Source organism: Cervus canadensis, chromosome 13, assembly GCF_019320065.1.
Source record: "Cervus canadensis isolate Bull #8, Minnesota chromosome 13, ASM1932006v1, whole genome shotgun sequence".
Lineage (NCBI taxonomy): Eukaryota > Metazoa > Chordata > Mammalia > Artiodactyla > Cervidae > Cervus > Cervus canadensis.
In genome coordinates, this window is record NC_057398.1 from 7,653,767 (window position 1) to 7,670,682 (window position 16,916).

Here is a 16,916-nt window from a genome sequence, read left to right on the forward strand (position 1 = left end):
CTCTGCTACATCTTTTATAACATAGGGTTAATAATAGTTTCTGTCCTGGAATGGGGGCAGTGGATCAGGTTTAACAAAGGCCTTTGAGACTAGCCAAGCTGGAGGGAAGTGTACGGTAGGTGTGTGTGTGTGTGTGTGTGTGTGTGTCTGTGTCTGTGTGTGTGTGTGTGTGTGTGTGTGATGGGGTAGAGACTGGAAATGTTGTGTCAATGCCGTTTTATAGCGTTTGAACTCACATCGGCCTTTTCTTGCAGTTGTTTTATTAATTGGAGTTTGTGTTCTGCCTCAAATATGTACTAAGATCTCTCTGATAAACTGCTGTTTTGGCCTGTTTAGGACCCAACCGACTTTGAGTGGAGCTTCTGGATGGAATGGGGAAAGGAGCGGCTGGTGTGGCTATTCCTTGGCCACATGAGCGTGTCTCAAGTTGCCAACCTGCTTTCGAGGAAGGTACGGTTATGTGCATCATTTCCATTTCAGCTTCTTTCTCCTTTGCTGTTTGTCAAGAAGGAACCCTGAGCTAGGAAATCAGGGGGCATGGATATTGGCCTCTGAAGCCTGGAAAAGGTGAGAAAGATTTGTTACTGGTCAATAAGAGAAATTACCAGATAAAAAAATAAAATCAAAACATAAAAGATAAAGATGTGATAAATTGTTAATGTTGGATAGATATAGCATAATGACTTAACATACATATGTTGTGAAGATTATCACAATAAGCTTAGTTAACACCCATCATATAGGTACAGAAAAAAGAGAAGAAAGAATGTTTTTTCCTGTGATGAGAACTTTTAGGATCTCATTGCTTAGCAGCTTTCAAGTATACCATATCGCAGTAGCTACAGTTGTCATGGTGTACACTAGTACTTACTTTTCTGATAATTGAAAGTTTGTACCTTTTGACCACCTTCATCTAATTTTAAAGAACCTTCCAAGCAAACCTAATAATAAAGAATACATGATTTTGCATTCCTAAACTGATAATGAATGTACCTACCTCAACCTTCATTAATGGGTTTCTATTCTTCCATAAGTTGGTTTGGTGTTTTGTTATGACATCAACCTTTCTAGAAATTTAATACTTTTATTTCTAACACAAAGCTTCTCTGCCAATAGTGGATGATTTACTACCCCTAGGTCTCAGCTTTCCCATCTGTAAAATGAATAGCTCATTATCTGTATTTTCTTTCCCTGTTGGGGGAAGATGAACATTTTGGGGAGAATCTGTGAAATGAAGCTGTTATCATTACTGCTGGGGAAAGGGCCAGCTGTTGTGGAGTGGAAGAGTCCTGGATGATGGATTAGTTCCTGGACTTGCTCACTTATTAGCTTTCTGACCGTGGAAAGGCTTTTCACCACTGAATCTTAATTCATCATTTTCTATAAAGTAAGGTTAATGAAATAATAATATTTTTTTTCCTTTTAAAAAATGGTGGGCTTCTCTCTATTCACAATAATGAAGACCTGGAAGAAACCTTAATGTCCATTGACAGATGAATGGATATAGATGTGGAAATGGAACATCATGTTAGATGCTCAGTCGTGTCTGACACTTTGCAATCCCATGGCTCCTCTGTCCATTGAATTCTCTAGGCAAGAATACTGGAGTGGGTTGCCACTTCCTTCTCCAACAATGGAATAGTACTCAGCCATAAAAAATGAAACAACGCTAGATGTAGCAACAAAGACGAATCATTCAGTGTCATAGTAATCCAAGTCTGTGCCCCAACCACTGATGCCAAACAAGCTGAGGTTGACCGGTTCTATGAAGACAACACCTTCTAGAACTAACACCAAGAAAGGTGTTCTTTTCACCACAGGGGATTGGAATGCAGAAGTAGAAACTCAGAGATACCAGGAGTTTGGCCTTGGAGTACAAAATGAAGCAGGGCAAAGGCTAATAGAGTTTTGTCAAACAGAACATGCTGGTCATAGCAAACACCCATTTCCAACAACCCAAGAGATGACCTCTACACATGGACATCACCAGATGGTCAAAACTAAAATCAGATTGATTATGTTCTTGGCCTGCCTGCCCGGGTTGCGGAAGTGGTAGCCGCTGACCGAGCCTGCTGCTCCTTCGCTACTGCTTCGGCTTCCCGGCTCCCCCCCAGACGGAGAGGGTGGCCAGGCCGTGGATGGTCAGATAGCTTCTACCTCCCGCCGCCCATCCCTGGCCCCAACCGGCACGGAGCAGACGGCGGCAGCAGCAGCAGCAGGCGAGGAGGAAGATGGCGGGACGGCTGCCGGCCTGTGTGGTGGACTGTGGCACGGGGTATACAAAACTAGGATATGCTGGAAATACGGAACCACAGTTTATCATCCCTTCCTGTATTGCTATTAAGGAGTCAGCAAAAGTGGGCGATCAAGCTCAAAGGAGGGTGATGAAAGGTGTTGATGACCTAGACTTCTTCATTGGTGATGAAGCAATAGAAAAACCTACATATGCAACAAAGTGGCCAATCCGCCATGGTGTAGTTGAAGATTGGGATTTGATGGAAAGGTTTATGGAGCAAGTGATCTTTAAATATTTAAGGGCAGAACCTGAAGATCATTATTTTCTTTTGACTGAACCTCCACTGAATACTCCAGAAAACAGGGAATATACTGCTGAAATAATGTTTGAGTCCTTCAATGTTCCTGGCTTGTACATTGCTGTACAGGCCGTTCTTGCCTTAGCTGCATCTTGGACCTCCAGACAAGTAGGAGAACGGACGTTGACCGGTACAGTAATAGACAGTGGAGACGGTGTCACTCATGTCATCCCTGTGGCTGAAGGGTATGTGATTGGCAGCTGTATTAAGCACATTCCAATCGCAGGACGAGATATCACGTATTTTATTCAGCAGTTGTTGCGAGACCGAGAAGTAGGAATTCCTCCAGAACAATCCTTGGAAACTGCTAAGGCAGTGAAGGAGCGCTATAGTTATGTCTGCCCAGACTTAGTAAAAGAATTTAACAAGTATGATACAGATGGATCAAAGTGGATTAAACAGTATACTGGAATCAATGCTATCTCAAAGAAAGAGTTTTCCATTGATGTTGGATATGAGAGATTCTTGGGACCTGAAATTTTTTTTTTCATCCAGAGTTTGCTAACCCAGACTTTACCCAGCCTATCTCAGAAGTTGTAGATGAAGTAATTCAGAATTGTCCTATTGATGTCAGACGTCCTCTCTACAAGAATATTGTCCTCTCCGGAGGTTCAACCATGTTCAGGGACTTTGGACGTCGCTTGCAAAGAGATTTGAAAAGAACTGTAGATGCCAGACTGAAATTAAGTGAGGAATTGAGTGGTGGTAGATTGAAGCCAAAACCTATTGATGTACAAGTCATTACACACCACATGCAACGATATGCAGTTTGGTTTGGAGGATCTATGCTGGCTTCCACACCTGAGTTCTACCAAGTATGCCACACCAAAAAGGATTATGAAGAAATTGGACCTAGCATTTGTCGTCACAATCCAGTGTTTGGAGTCATGTCGTAAAATTGGCTTCATAGTTTTTGGGGTTAGGGAGGTGGGGAAGAAATAGTCTTTCTGATTACCTGTTTTGTCTGGATGGCTGGTTTTAAACCTGACTTGAAATAATAAGACCAAACATTAATTATACAGGAATATTTTAATAAGTATATCAACATGCGAATGTAGAGGAGAGCCAAAATGATTAAGTGTTTTTCTTTAGATTGAATATTTGAATCTTACGTGTATCAAAAAGAAGTGGGTTTTAGTTCTTTCTGTGCCCTGGTATTTTGTATATTATTGAATTATCCAAGATTTGATGGGATTTATCAGTATGTAGATAGCTCTATAATGCTTGAATTGTACACTTTGAAGTGTGTGCAATGCAAGAGCTTGTTTATATTTCATACTTTTTATACTTTGAGGAAAAAAAGTCAAAGAAAAACTAGTATTTGAGGGTAAAAAAAAGTGACCAAGTAAAGGATAAATACAAAAGTAGCCCGTGAGACTTGGCGCACACACACTCATGGGATCCCAGTTATTGTGAAGTGCTCCCATCCTCCTGTGCCCCCAGTGGTTTTCTCTGCAAGCGCTTTTGGAGCTAAGAAGCTAGTGTCCTGGATTAACTGACGCCTGCTACTGCTTTCTGATTGCTCGCATCCTGTTTTCTTGCTTTAAAGGAAAAGTAAAGACAAGACTGTTGGACCAGAAAAAAAAAAATAAATAAAAATCAGATTGATTATGTTCTTTGCAGCTGAAGATAGAAAAGCTCTATACAGTCAGCAAAAACAAGGCCTGGAGCTGACTGTGGCTTAGATCATGACCTCCTTATTGCCAAGTTCAGGCTTAAATTGAAGAAATTAGGGAAAACCAATAGGCAATTCAGGTATGACCTAAATCAAATCCCTTTTGATTATACAGTGTAGGTGATGATTAGATTCAAAGGATCAGATCTGGCAGACAGGTGCCTGAAGAACTATGGACTGAAGTTCATAGCATTGGACAATAGAGGGTGACCAAAACCATCCCCAAGAAAAAGAAATGCAAGAAGCCTGAGTGGTTGTCTGAGGAGGCTTTACAAATAGCTGAGGAACTAAGAAAAGCAAAAGGCAAGGGAGAAAGGGAAAGATATTCTACTGAATGCAGATTTTCAGAGAATAGCAAGGAGAGATAAGAAGGGCTTCTTCAGTTAACAGTGCAAAGAAATAGAGGAAAACAATAGAATGGGAAAGACTAGAGATCTCTTCAAAGAAATTGGAGATAGGAAGGGAACATTTCATGCAAAAATGGCCACGATAAAGGACAGAAACGGTAAAAACCTAATACAAGCAGAAGAGATTAAGAAGAGGTGGCAGGAATACACAGAAGAACTGTACAAAAAAGGTTTTAATAACCTGGATAGCCACAGTGGTGTGGTCACTCACCTAGAGATAGACATCTTGGAATGTGAGGTCAGGTGGGCCTTAGGAGGCATCACTACGAACAAAGATAGTGGAGGTGATGGAATTCCAGCTGAGCTATTTCAGATCCTAAAAGATGATGCTGTTGAAGTGCTACATTCAATATGCCAGCAAATTTGGAAAACTCAGCCGTGGCCACAGGACTGGAAAAGGTCAGTTTTCATTCCAATCCGAAAGATGGACAATGCCAAAGAATGTTTAAACTACAGAACAATTGCAGTCATTTTACATGCTAGCAAGGTACTGCCCAAAATCCTTCAAGCTAGGCTTCAACAGTATGTAAACTGAGAATTTCCAGATATACAAGCTAAATTTAGAAAAGGTAGAGGAATCAGAGATCAAATTGCCAACAGCTAACGGATCATAGAGAAAGCAAGGGAATTCCAGAAAAACATCTATCTACTTCTGCTTCATTAACTGTGCTAAATCCTTTGACTGTGTGGATAACAACAAACTGTGGAAAATTCTTCAAGTGATGAGATTACCAGACCACCTTACCTATCTCTTGAGAAACCTGTGTGCGGGTCAGGAAGCAACAGTTAGAACAACTGGACATGAAACAATGGACTGGTTTAAATGGTAAACAGCCGTTTGACTGGTTCAAATGGCTCAGACGGTAAAGAATCTGCCTGCAATGCAGGAGACCTGGGTTCTATCCCTGAGTTGAAATGATCCCCTGGAGAAGGCTACCCACTCCAGTATTCTTGCCTGGAGATTTCCATGAACAGAGGAGCCTGATGGTCACAGAGTTGGAAACAACTGAGAACTAATACTTTCACTTTTTTCCAGTCAGACAGTGTGAGATGTAGACTAACCATCTATTTGTGGCGGAATGGACCTCCTCCTTTCCAAATTTTCTCCATTTCCAGCTCCTGTTTTGCACCCACCACCATCAGAAAACTACCTAGTTTAGGATATAGGTGTTCCTCTGGTTAGTTTGCTTGCAGCTCTTCCTGTTAGGAGGCCCTCTTCAGGGTGGCTCAGAGCTCCTGGCTGAAACCCAGCTTTGTCACTTTCAAGCAAGGCAATCTTAAAAGCCAGTTAGTTGATATCTTGGAGTCTTTCACCTCATTTTGTGCATCAGGGATGGTACCGCTTGCTTCCTGGGGTAGTGGTAAGGGTCTGATAGTTTTCAAGGTTGTGCTAGGGTATGATGACGGCCAGCAAAGAGGTGGCTGCGTGGGGGTCTGCTGGCGTTCGCTGTGTGCCGTGACTGCGGTCTGCGTGGGCTCCTGGGAGCAGTTCCCTCCGCGGTGTTCAGAAAGGAGGCATCTGTCTGAGATTCTGAAACCCCAGAGGGTCTCTTCAGCCGTACCTACGTTCCTCTCCCACGGGGCCTTCTCTGACCCTGTTTCAGGCTTGTGCTGGCTTGTGGGAGAAAGGACAGGGACGCACAGACCAGGAGCTGAGTGAGAAGTGATACAGGAGGGCAGATCCTGAGGCCGCCTCCTGGGAGGGGTGATCTGCCTGGGGGTGTCAGGGAAGGCCCCCCATCCCCGCCCCAGGAGGTGGCTTGAAGAGGGTGGAGCCGTCTGCTCATTTCAGCCTCCTGCATCTCCTTACAGGCCTGGGCAGACAGGTGGGCTTGTCCTTTTATCTGCAGCGCACATCTTAGGCAAACGCAGTAGGCGGTTTTGTTTGCAGTTTTCTTGGAATGAGGCAGAGTTCACACTGACTCATTTGTGTGTGTGTGTCCCATCCCTCTGTGACCACAGGTTTGATTTGTGTGACAGCTGGTGGGCAGGGTTCTGCTGAGGCTGGAGCACACTGCTGTCTTTGTCCGTGTCCGCTTGGTCCTTATGTAAGTGTGAACCTCGGCTCTGGCCCCATAAGCTCTGTGCTTTTACCACCTGGACTGAGCGTCCCAGATGCCCTTAATTTGGGTGGCTGTTTTTGGTACTTATTCAGGGTGGAAGATTTGGGCTGCACTTGTCTTTTATCTCCCCTTCTCAGGGGCATCACAAACTGTGGACGATGCTATAGAGACAGGCATTATCACTACTCGTGGTTCCAACCCTGAAGGATGCTTCTGGGCTCCGTCCACTGTCTCGTCCCATCTCTCTCTTTGCTGGCCCTGAATAAGAGGTTCTTTCAAAAGCGTGGTTTTCTATTTCTTCTTCTTTTTTCTTTTTTTTTTTTTTGCCATGACTGGTAATAAAAACTTTCCACCGAGCTCCCCGGCCAACGTTAAACACTGTTTCTCTGGATTGGGCTCTCTCGTTGGGTCTTGGCAAGACTGGCTCGGGGGCAGCACCCTGGGAGGCGAGGCTGAGGAACGGCTCTGAGCTTTGGCCAGGGGTTTGTTAGGCTTGGAGCGTGTGTGGGGCGGGTCAGACAGTGGCCTCCTTTCTTAAAAACCCTCACCACCTGAGGCATAGTGTTCTCTGCTCTCAGAGCCAAAAACACCCCTGGGTGAGCTTTTTGAGAAGGCTGGGTGCCATGGCTGACCACAGAGTGCCCTCTCACGCAACCTCTGACCGGCAGAACCCACGTCGTTAGCGCTGGGCCCCGACCAGCTGAGCTCATCGGCTATAGGCCTGAAGAGCGTGGTCCCGTGGCATTGGCTGAGATGAGGATGCTCACCTTTGGAAAGCTGTGGTGCTCCTTTCCAGCATTTCGTCAAAACCACACACCTAATAGGAATCTCATGCACTAATGGATTTCTTGGAGCCAGACTCCTCCACCTCCATTAGGGCCTCTCTTAGGAGGGGTGAAATTGGCTTTGTTTGGGCCCACTGGCCTTTGCCCCCAGGGAAAGCAGGCTAGAATGCAGTTGTCTTGGACTCTAGGATGGCTTTGGGTTTTTTCCTGTTTGTGTGGGAAGATACACACACACACACACACACACACACACACACACATATATATCTCACATATATTCATATGTGAATATATCACATATATTGACATATATATATTGGTAGCATCTGCAGTTGATTATGTAGTATGTAATAAATTATGCTGTACATAAGCATTGTTGAGCGACTTCTTTTATTTATTTCTCAAACAATGCCCGCTGAGTGGTTTCTGGGCAGATGTACAAAAAGAATTAATGCACAGCAAAGTCTGGTCCAGTTGCCAACAGGAGTCTTCACCAAGGCTTCACGGTTTCATTCCTCCCTGCGGAGGTGAGCTAATGAGGGAAACCACTCAGGCACGTCCTGCTATCACTCAGCGCCCGCAGCCGAGAACACGGCCAAGCAGGCGGGGAGGAGAGATGGCGTGAGGGGGGCACGGCCAGCCCAGCTCCTGCTGTGTCTGCGTCCTGGCTCCCCGTGAGGAAAACTGAGAGTATAGATTTGCAAAACAAAGGGCCACAGTCCGTGGTCTTTTCTCAGGTGCTGATTGGGGCCTTTGAAATATGCCAGTTGAAAAAAAAAATTGAAATATGCCAGCTGAATCTGTCGATCTCTCGGAAGACTTCCCTGGCGTGGGAGGACTCGGGTTCTATCAAAGAGTCTGCATTCATAGGCGGGTCCCTGTGTTCTCTCAGCTGTGTGCTGTCTGAGGCTTCCCCCAACACGTGATTTGTAAGAGACCTTACAAATCTTTAAGTGAAAACTGGAAGTAGGCAGCAAGATGCGGAATAACCCCTTTCTACCTTATTTGCAACGGCAAAGCGGTCTTGGCTCATAAGGGCCAAGCAGACACTTTGGAAATCCGCCAGTTTTCACATTAGTGACTAACAAGACCCACATTTTGGTGCTTATTTCTTGTTCTCAGTCATAACCGCCAGGTTAATTCCCAGTACTTGCAGAAGCCTGTCTGTCTGTCCATCCACCCACCCTTTCATCCATCCATCTACCTACCCACCTATCCGGCTATTCTAACCATTCATTTGTCCAGCGTTTCTGAAACACTTACTGTCAACTAGGTACCATGTTAGATTCTAGGCTAACATTATCATATGATGAACAAGACAGGATGTTAGTTTGTTAAGGGAACCTATACCAAGAGAATCAGTTGTGTCCCATTTTGAGGAGTGGTTCAGTGTTAACATGAGGAGCAGTAAGTAGGAGCAAAGGGCGGGTTTGTTACCCAGCTTCAGTCGGGCCCAGTGCCTTCAGAAAGTCCCATAGTGGTTAGTCTTGCTTTATCCGAACTGCCACAAAAATAGAGTACAGTTTCTTTCTTATCGTTTGTTAGACTTTAAAAATAGTTCCTCCTCTTCCCCTGCCTGCCTTTTGCCTCTTACCAGGAACTGAAGAACCTGGAATAAAGAGAGTGAAAGGAGCCAGGATAGTTCTGGTGGGCTGGCATCCTATCCTCCAGCAAAGTTCATTCAACCCGTCTTATTGATGCAAGTTTCAGGTTGCTCACACTTTGATGCCCTTTAAAAGAGCATGGAAAATGCAAGTTAAAGGCACTACCAGAATGGTTCAGACATAAAACAGTAACACCACGAAATGCTGGTGAGGAAGCGGCATGCACTGGATTGCAAGCATGATGCTGGTTTTTGTTCAGTCGCTCAGTCGTGTCCGACTTTTTGCAACCCCATGGACTGCAGCACGCCAGGCTTCCCTGTCCATCACCATCTCCCCGAGCTCACCCAAACTCATATCGATTGAGTCAGCAATGCCATCCAACCATCTTGTCCTCTGTCGTCCCCTTCTCCTCCTGCCTTCCATCTTTCCCAGCATCAGGGTCTTTTCCAGTGAGTCGGCTCTTCTCATCAGGAGGCCAGAGTATTGGAGTTTCAGCTTCATCAGTCCTTCCAATGAATATTCAGGATTGATTTTCCTTAGGATTGATTGGGTTGATCTCCTTGCAGTCCAAGGGAAACCCGGGATCGAACCAGGGACCTTTAGATTTTCAGTCTGATGCTGTCTCAACTGAGCTATTTCGGCTCCATGTTGCTGGTAGGAATGTAAGATGGCCACTCTGGGAAATTGTTGGGCAGTTTCTTATAGGACTAAACTTGTAAGAAGCATGCAGCCCAGCAAGCTCACTCTTGGGCATTTATCCTGGAGGCATGAACACTTGGTTTTACACCAAACTCTGCACATATATGTTCATTTCAGTTTTATTCATAATAGCCCCAAACGGAAATACAGCTCAGATGTCCTACAACAGGTGAACGGTTAAAGAAACTATGGTTCATCCTCCCCATGGAAACTACACAGCAATGAAAAGGGGCAAGCCTTTGATACTCACTGCAACTTGGGGTGGATTTCAGGGAATCAGGCTGAGTGGAAAAAGCTAGTCCCAAAGGTTACATACTGTGACTTGAAATGACAATATTTTAGAAATGGAGACAATGTTAGTGGTTTCCAAGGGTTGGGGATGTCAGGAAAAGGGGGCAGGAAAAATGTGGGTGTGGTTGTAAAAGGGCAGTGCAAGAGATGCTTGAGGGGATGGAGTTGTTTGGTGTCTTTCCTATGGTGGATGCTGAATCTATTTGTGATGAAACTGTATGTAACTAAAGACACACACATGAATGAAAGTGAAGCTGGGAAAACCAGTGTGCTTGTGGGTTATAGCAATGTCAGCGTCCTGGTTGTGATATACTTTGGTTTTGCAAAATGTTACCAAAGGGGGAGATAGGGTAAAGTATCCATGGGATCTCTCTGTATTATTTCTTTTAACTGCAGGTGAATCTGCACCTATCTCAATAAAAATCTCAGTTCAAGAAAAGCATCGTGTAAAAGTAATACTTGATTAGAATTTAAATCTCTTATTTAGGAACGTCACAATTCAGTTCAGTTCAATTCAATTCAGTCACTCAGTCGTGTCTGACTCTTTGCAACCCCATGGACTGCAGCACACCAGGCTTCCCTGTCCATCACCAGCTCCCGGAGCTTACTCAAACTCATGTCCATCGAGTTGGTGATGCCATCCAACCATCTCATCCTCTGTTGTCCACTTTTCCTCCTGCCTTCAATCTTTCCTAGCATCAAGGTCTTTTCCAATGAGTCAGTTCTTCGCATCAGGTGGCCAAAGTATTGGAATTTCAGCTTCAGCATCAGTCCTTCCAATGAACACCCAGGACTGATTTCCTTTGGGATGGACTAGTTGGATCTCCTTGCAGTCCAAGGGATTCTCAAGTCTTCTCCAACACCACAGTTCAAAAGCATCAATTCTTCGTCTCTCAGCTTTCTTTATAGTCCAACTGTCACATCCATATATGACTACTGGAAAAACCATAGCTTTGATTAGATGGACCTTTGTTGGTATTAAATTAAGACTGTATTTTATTTCTACATGTTACTTGATCAGCATGATTCTTTGTGCCTCGTTTTAAGTTCTCATTCATAATTGTCATTTGAACCTCTTAAATGGATTGGTTTGTTTTGACTGTTAGGCCAAATTTTTAATTAATTTTTAAAAATTAATTAGTCAGTTGTTTTGGCTGTGCTGCACGGCTTACGGGATCTTAGTTCCTTGACCAGGGATTGAACTGGGGCTCTTGTCAGGGGAAGTGTGGAGTCCTAACCTCTGGACTGCCAGAGAATTCCCTAGGCAGACTTTAAAACCTTAAGCTTGACATAAATTACATGTGCGACCAAACCTGTGTGTACCTGCCCAGATTGCCCTGGGAACCTGGGGAAAATGTCTTTAAAGGCCTTCTAGGAGGAGATGAATCAGAAGTATTGCTTTGGAATAAAACAGCACACTTTCTTCTTTAGTTTTGAAGAGTTACAAATTTCCTGGTATATTTGATGTCAGAGGCTCAACATCTAATATTTAAGCATTTTCACTTACGAGGGGGACACAGGTTTGATAAATACGTAAGCACTTTCGGAGTAGAAATAGGTAGGGCAGGGCTGTCTCTAGGCCTTTGCGTGTGTACAGGGTGACCCTTGGAAGAAGCCCTCCTCCTCCTCAGAGCAGCAGACCTTCTGTGCTGCTGCCTCGCTGCTGGGCGAGGGTTTGTGTCCATTTCTTGCTGTCTCTGCCCTGCTTCTTGCAGGGAGTGTGTGTGTATGTGTGTGTGTGTGTGTGTGTGTGTGTGGCTGGGGGTGGGGGATAGGGTTGCAGGAGGTGTGCCTTAAGGCAGCAGTCCCCAAGCTTTTCGGCACCAGGGACTGGATTCATGGAAGACAGTTTTTCCATAGATGGGGGTGGGAGGAGGGGGATGGTTTTGGGATGATTCAAGTGCATTATTACATTTACTGTGCACTTTGCTTCTACTGTTATTATTACATTGTGATATATAATGCAATAACTATACAACTGACCATTAACGCAGAATCAGTGGGAGCCCTGAACTTGTTTTCCTGCAGCTCGATGGTCCCATCTGGGGGTGACCGCAGACAGTGGTGGTGGGATCGCCTGCCGCTCACCTCCTGCTGTGTGGCCGAGTTTCTATCAGGTCACGGGCCAGTATGCCTGGGGTTTGGGGACCCCCACTTTCAGACTGCATTGATGGTGGGGACTGTCCTGCACTGGTGACAGAGAGCAAGGCATGGAAGTCTAGTCATGCTGTATCAGCATTTTAGTGGTGTTTTGGGGACGGGATTCCCATTGCAATTGTGTAGATTCCGATTGCATTCACTTTGCAGTACAGAAAATCAGTATTTCCGTGAGGTTCTAATTTATGTAAGGGCTTCTCAAGTGGCACAGTGGTAAAGAATCTGCCTGCTAATGCAGGAGGCGCAGGAGGTGTGGGTTCAACTCCTGGGTCTGAAAGATCCCCCGGAGAAGGGAATGGCAACCCACTCCAGGATTCTTGCTTGGAGAATCCCACAGACAAAGGAGACTGGTGGGCCGCAGTACATGGGGTCGCAAAGAGTGAGCACACACAATTTATATAAGTGTATAAAAGAATATTTTACTTTTCTGTTACTTGTGGCTGTTGCTGTGTGGGGGCTTTCTCTAGCTGCGGAGAGCGGGGCTCCTTTCTATTTGCAGTGCGGGGGCTTCTCAGGCAGTGGCGTCTCTTGTAGAACACGGGCTCTAGGCGGGCAGGCTTCAGTAGTTTTCAGCGCAGGGACCTAGCTGCTCCATGGCATGTGGGATTTTTCCCGGACCAGGGGTCGAACCTGTGTCCCCTGCATTGGCAGACAGATTCTTTACCACTGAGCCACCAGGGAAGCCCTATGTAGGTTTTAAAACAGGTAATTCTTTTTTGCATTATTCACATCCTTCTGTTTCATCACCTGACCACCATGAATGTACATAGTGGAGCTGCCTTTGCCCATTGGGGTGGGTGAGTGGGTAATAGGAGGGAGAACAGAGAAGGTAAGATTCACATGAGAGCATTTGCTGTGATGTCTTAGAGAGAATGGTGCTGAAAGTCGCCTGCCTGTACTCTTTGACAGGAAGAAGATGGTGAGGGGTGAGAACATAGGATGACCTTGTGAGCCCTCAAAGTAGCGTTTGTGAGCGCGGGTGCATTTGTCAGAGACTCTGTGGAGCAGATGGGGTTTGTACAGCCCTGCTAGTAGTTCCTGAAGGTTCCTCCAGCTTTTCCAAGTTGAAACAGCTTCAGTCTGTGGTTAAGGTCCCAAATGAATCCCAACACACAGGCTTTTTCCAAATGGATCAAATAGCACTTAATAAAACGGAGCTGTGTTATGGGTATGTGCATAGCCACGCACACACGGGAATGGATTCCAAGTGGTAAATGCTGTAGATCCTGTTTAAAAAAGACACCCCCCACCTCTTTTCATCTGTTAAAGCTGCTTCTTAAAATACTGTTGGCAACCTTATTCCTTATTATTGAACTCTGTCCAGAGGTGAGTTTTTCGGGGAAAGTTTAAAGCAAGCTTATGTGCTGTTTAATGTGGGTAGTAGGATGGAAAAATTGTAAAAATGAACTGTAGATTTCTCAGATTTTCTTGGAACTTCAAAGTGGCTGACCCAGTTGTTCATTTAAAATGTTCTCTCTTGGGCTGGAGTATAGATTTGGGAGAGAATTCTACTTGGGCAATATTTTGGAAGCATTACCATTGAAAGATGGGATTTATAATTTGCACTCCACATCTGTCTTTCCCTTAAAAAAATAATTTTTTCCATAAGAAGATCCAATTTTAAGTAGTCCTCACTTTTCAAGTCAGTGCATTCTTGGAAATCCTATCTGTCTATCTGTATATGTATGTATGTGTGTGTGTGTGTGTATATATATATATATATATATATATGACATATATTATTGATCTAAAAGAGAGAGATTTAGCAACTTGTCTAGGGTCAAACAGCTAGTTAATGGGGACATCAGAATTTATTTAGGCAAATTAGACAGCAAAACTTGGTAATTCTACCCCTAAGATATATTGCCTCTCAAACACTGTTAAACCATTATTGTGGTTTCTTAAAATAAGGCTTTACCAGCCAGATATGACCAAGAGTGTATTGTAAAAGCAAAGACATGTTAATTTTTTAAAACTTTTTATTTTGTTTTGGGGTATAGCCAATTACCCTAATTCTGCTTGCAATGCAGGAGACCCTGGTTTGATCCCTGCGTTGGGAAGATCTGCTGAAGAAGGGATAGGCTACCCCCTCCAGTATTCTGGCCTGGAGAACTATACAGTCCGTGGGGTTGCAAAGAGTCGGACACGACTGAGTGACTTTCACTTTCATAGCGAGTTAAGTGTTGACGATAGTTTCAGGTGAGCAGTGAAGGGGCTCAGCCATACATGTACCTGTATCCATTCGCCCCCAAACTCCCCTCCCATCCAGGCTGCCACATAACACTGAACAAAGTACCATTTGCTATATAGTAGGTCCTTGTTGGTTATCTGTTTTAAATACAGCAGTGTGTCCATCCCAAACTCCCTATCTATCCCTTCCCCCCATCCTCCCCACCCCACAACCATAAGTTCATTCTCTGAGAAAAAACATGTTAATTTATTTATTAAGTTATTCAATGTCAATAACGGTAAAACTTGAAATAGAAAAATTCTCTCCTAAGGTAGTAATAAATGTATTAATCAGATTTACTAGGCAGAGGCCTCAATCTCACCCACTGAAAGCAAGTACTTTTTCTGTGACCTAAATTTGACTGTGAATAATATGCTAATGAAATAAAAATGTAATTGGATATTTACTTTTAAACCTGTGGTTTAGACTTTAGGAAGCCTTTTGTGGTTTGGATGGCCCAGTTTCTAAATAAGACTCCCAAGAAATGTGCACCAATGCTTTCTCTCACCTTCACTTTCGCAGAATAGTGTAGGCGGTGGCTGGGGTGCCAGGCTGGCAGCTTTTCCAGCTGTCTTCTGGCTTCTGTAATGTCTGTTGGAATGTCAGCATGTATCTTATTGTTGCGGGATCCACTGGCCTGCGGCTTTGGCTGAAGGCAGGGAAGTGGCGCCTTGCTTCTGGGTGAGTCTGGTGAAGTTCCGAGGACCTGGGGGTCGGCAGCCATCACTCTGGGGCAGGGGCCCAGCCTTCAGGATCTGATGCCTGATGATCTCTGCTTGAGCTGATGTAACTGATAGAAATACAGTGTACAATAAATGTAATGTGCTGGAATCATCCTGAAACCACCCACACAGCCCAACTCTGGTCCATGGAAAACTTGTCTCCACTGGTGCCAAAAAGCTTGGGGACGGCTATCTGGGGTTAATGTGGAAGGTCCTTCTGAATCCTCTTTGTCCGTGTTAACATTAAATCGCCAGGACAATGAGAGTAGTTTGGTTAAAGGGTCACAAAACAGAACCTTCGGTGGCAAGGGCTGTTAGCTTACCTTTCTCTTCTCTTTCCCTCTCTGCCTGCAGCACAAGCCCTGGATCCTCGCAGTCTATGGGATGTGGGCCTGCCGATGCGTGCTGGGGACCCAAGGCACCGCCATGGTGCTTATTCACACCACCATCGCCTTCTGTGTTGCTCAGTTCCGCTCTCAGTCCCTATCGTGGCTGTGTTCTCTCGCTCTGCTCTCTACACTGAGACTGCAAGATGTGGAGGAAGTTAAGGTAAAGAGTCTCTCGTTTTTTTATACCAATGGGAAGGAGATAACGCGTTTGGGAACGCCATTATCCAGGTAGATGCCTTTGTTTTCAGAGGAGTCAATCCAAGAACTGGGATGGGGCTCCCCCTCGTGGCTGCAGAGGGTGTTGCATCCTGTAGTCCTTTTTGTCTGACTTTGTCTTAGCCCTCCAGACATGACTGAGGGACTTTAGCCCTTGGAGGCTGTCCAGGGCCGACCCTATACCTTTTCTCCCAGTTTGGGTAAGCATGGATGGTGCCAGATGTCACAGGGAAAAAAGGAAAAGAAAGCAATAAAAAAAAAAGAAAGCAATAATCTCCTTGTTGATTAGTCGCTAAGTTGCGTCCAACTCTTTCTTTACCCCGTGGACTGTAGCCCGTCAGGCTCCTCTGTCCATGGGATTTCCCAAGGAAGAATACTGGAGTGGGTTGCCATTTCCTCCTCCAGGAATAATCCCCTATGCTTTTAATAAAAAATCATCTGTAAGCTGCTGTACAGTTTATAGAGAACTCTCACATCTCTATTTCATCAGAAGCCCATGGTGGTCCCTGAAACAGATAAGGTAAGTATTTTTCTTGCACAGAAAATCTTGGGAAGCTTCTGATATTCTTCCTTTAACCATGTGTTCCTGTGGTATCTTAACTCTTGTCCATTTGTTCACTCATTCATTCACTCATTTATTGATTCATGTGATGGCAGTTAGAATTGGTGAGCCCTGGATTGGCACAGACATGGGAAAGAACACAGCAGGAAGAAGGAGCCAGTGGTTTTCTAATCTCTTCTATTCACTATGTGTCCTTCTCTTGAAACCGGAGGCAGTATTTAACCTCTGAGTCTCAATTTCATCATTTGGAAAATGGAGGTACAAGCTGCTCTGCCTGCCTCATGGAGTTGTTCTGAGGACCTAAGAAGATAATGTGTTAAGCAATTTTGTAAAAATGGTAGCATTTTGAAAATTCAGGTGTTTTTTTTTTGCTGTTGTTAGGCTATCTTAAATTTTTCTTCACTCTCACCCGTGGACTGGGGTGAGTAAGTCAGGTGGGCAGCTCTCTCCTAACAGAAAATACTTAACTTACCAGAATGATTAAGCTACCTGATTATTTAAATAAGTGTGCTTAAAATTAGA

The 16,916-nt window shown here is 44.6% G+C and overlaps 1 protein-coding gene, 1 long non-coding RNA gene and 1 pseudogene across 13 annotated transcripts in view; 2 read left to right on the forward strand and 1 right to left on the reverse strand.

The window, feature by feature from the left end:
- HHAT (hedgehog acyltransferase) overlaps positions 1-16,916 on the forward strand; it is a 353,352-nt gene that overhangs the window by 62,726 nt on the left and 273,710 nt on the right. For all 10 annotated transcript variants that reach the window (XM_043485093.1, XM_043485098.1, XM_043485097.1 and 7 more), the window contains 2 exons: positions 337-450; positions 15,582-15,776. In XM_043485093.1, coding sequence (XP_043341028.1) covers positions 337-450; positions 15,582-15,776 — 309 coding nt within the window. The remainder of the gene's footprint in view (positions 1-336; positions 451-15,581; positions 15,777-16,916) is intronic.
- LOC122451932 lies at positions 379-15,670 on the reverse strand. 2 transcript variants are annotated; one of them, XR_006272541.1, is made up of 3 exons: positions 15,551-15,670; positions 15,014-15,295; positions 379-558 (listed from the first exon to the last, which is right to left on the reverse strand). It is a non-coding gene; the product is annotated as an uncharacterized LOC122451932 (long non-coding RNA). The 2 variants fall into 2 exon arrangements; XR_006272542.1 differs by lacking the exon at positions 379-558 and adding an exon at positions 12,684-12,914.
- Positions 2,031-4,183, forward strand: LOC122451931 (annotated as a pseudogene). The gene has a single exon (XR_006272540.1). The product of XR_006272540.1 is annotated as an actin-related protein 3-like (transcript).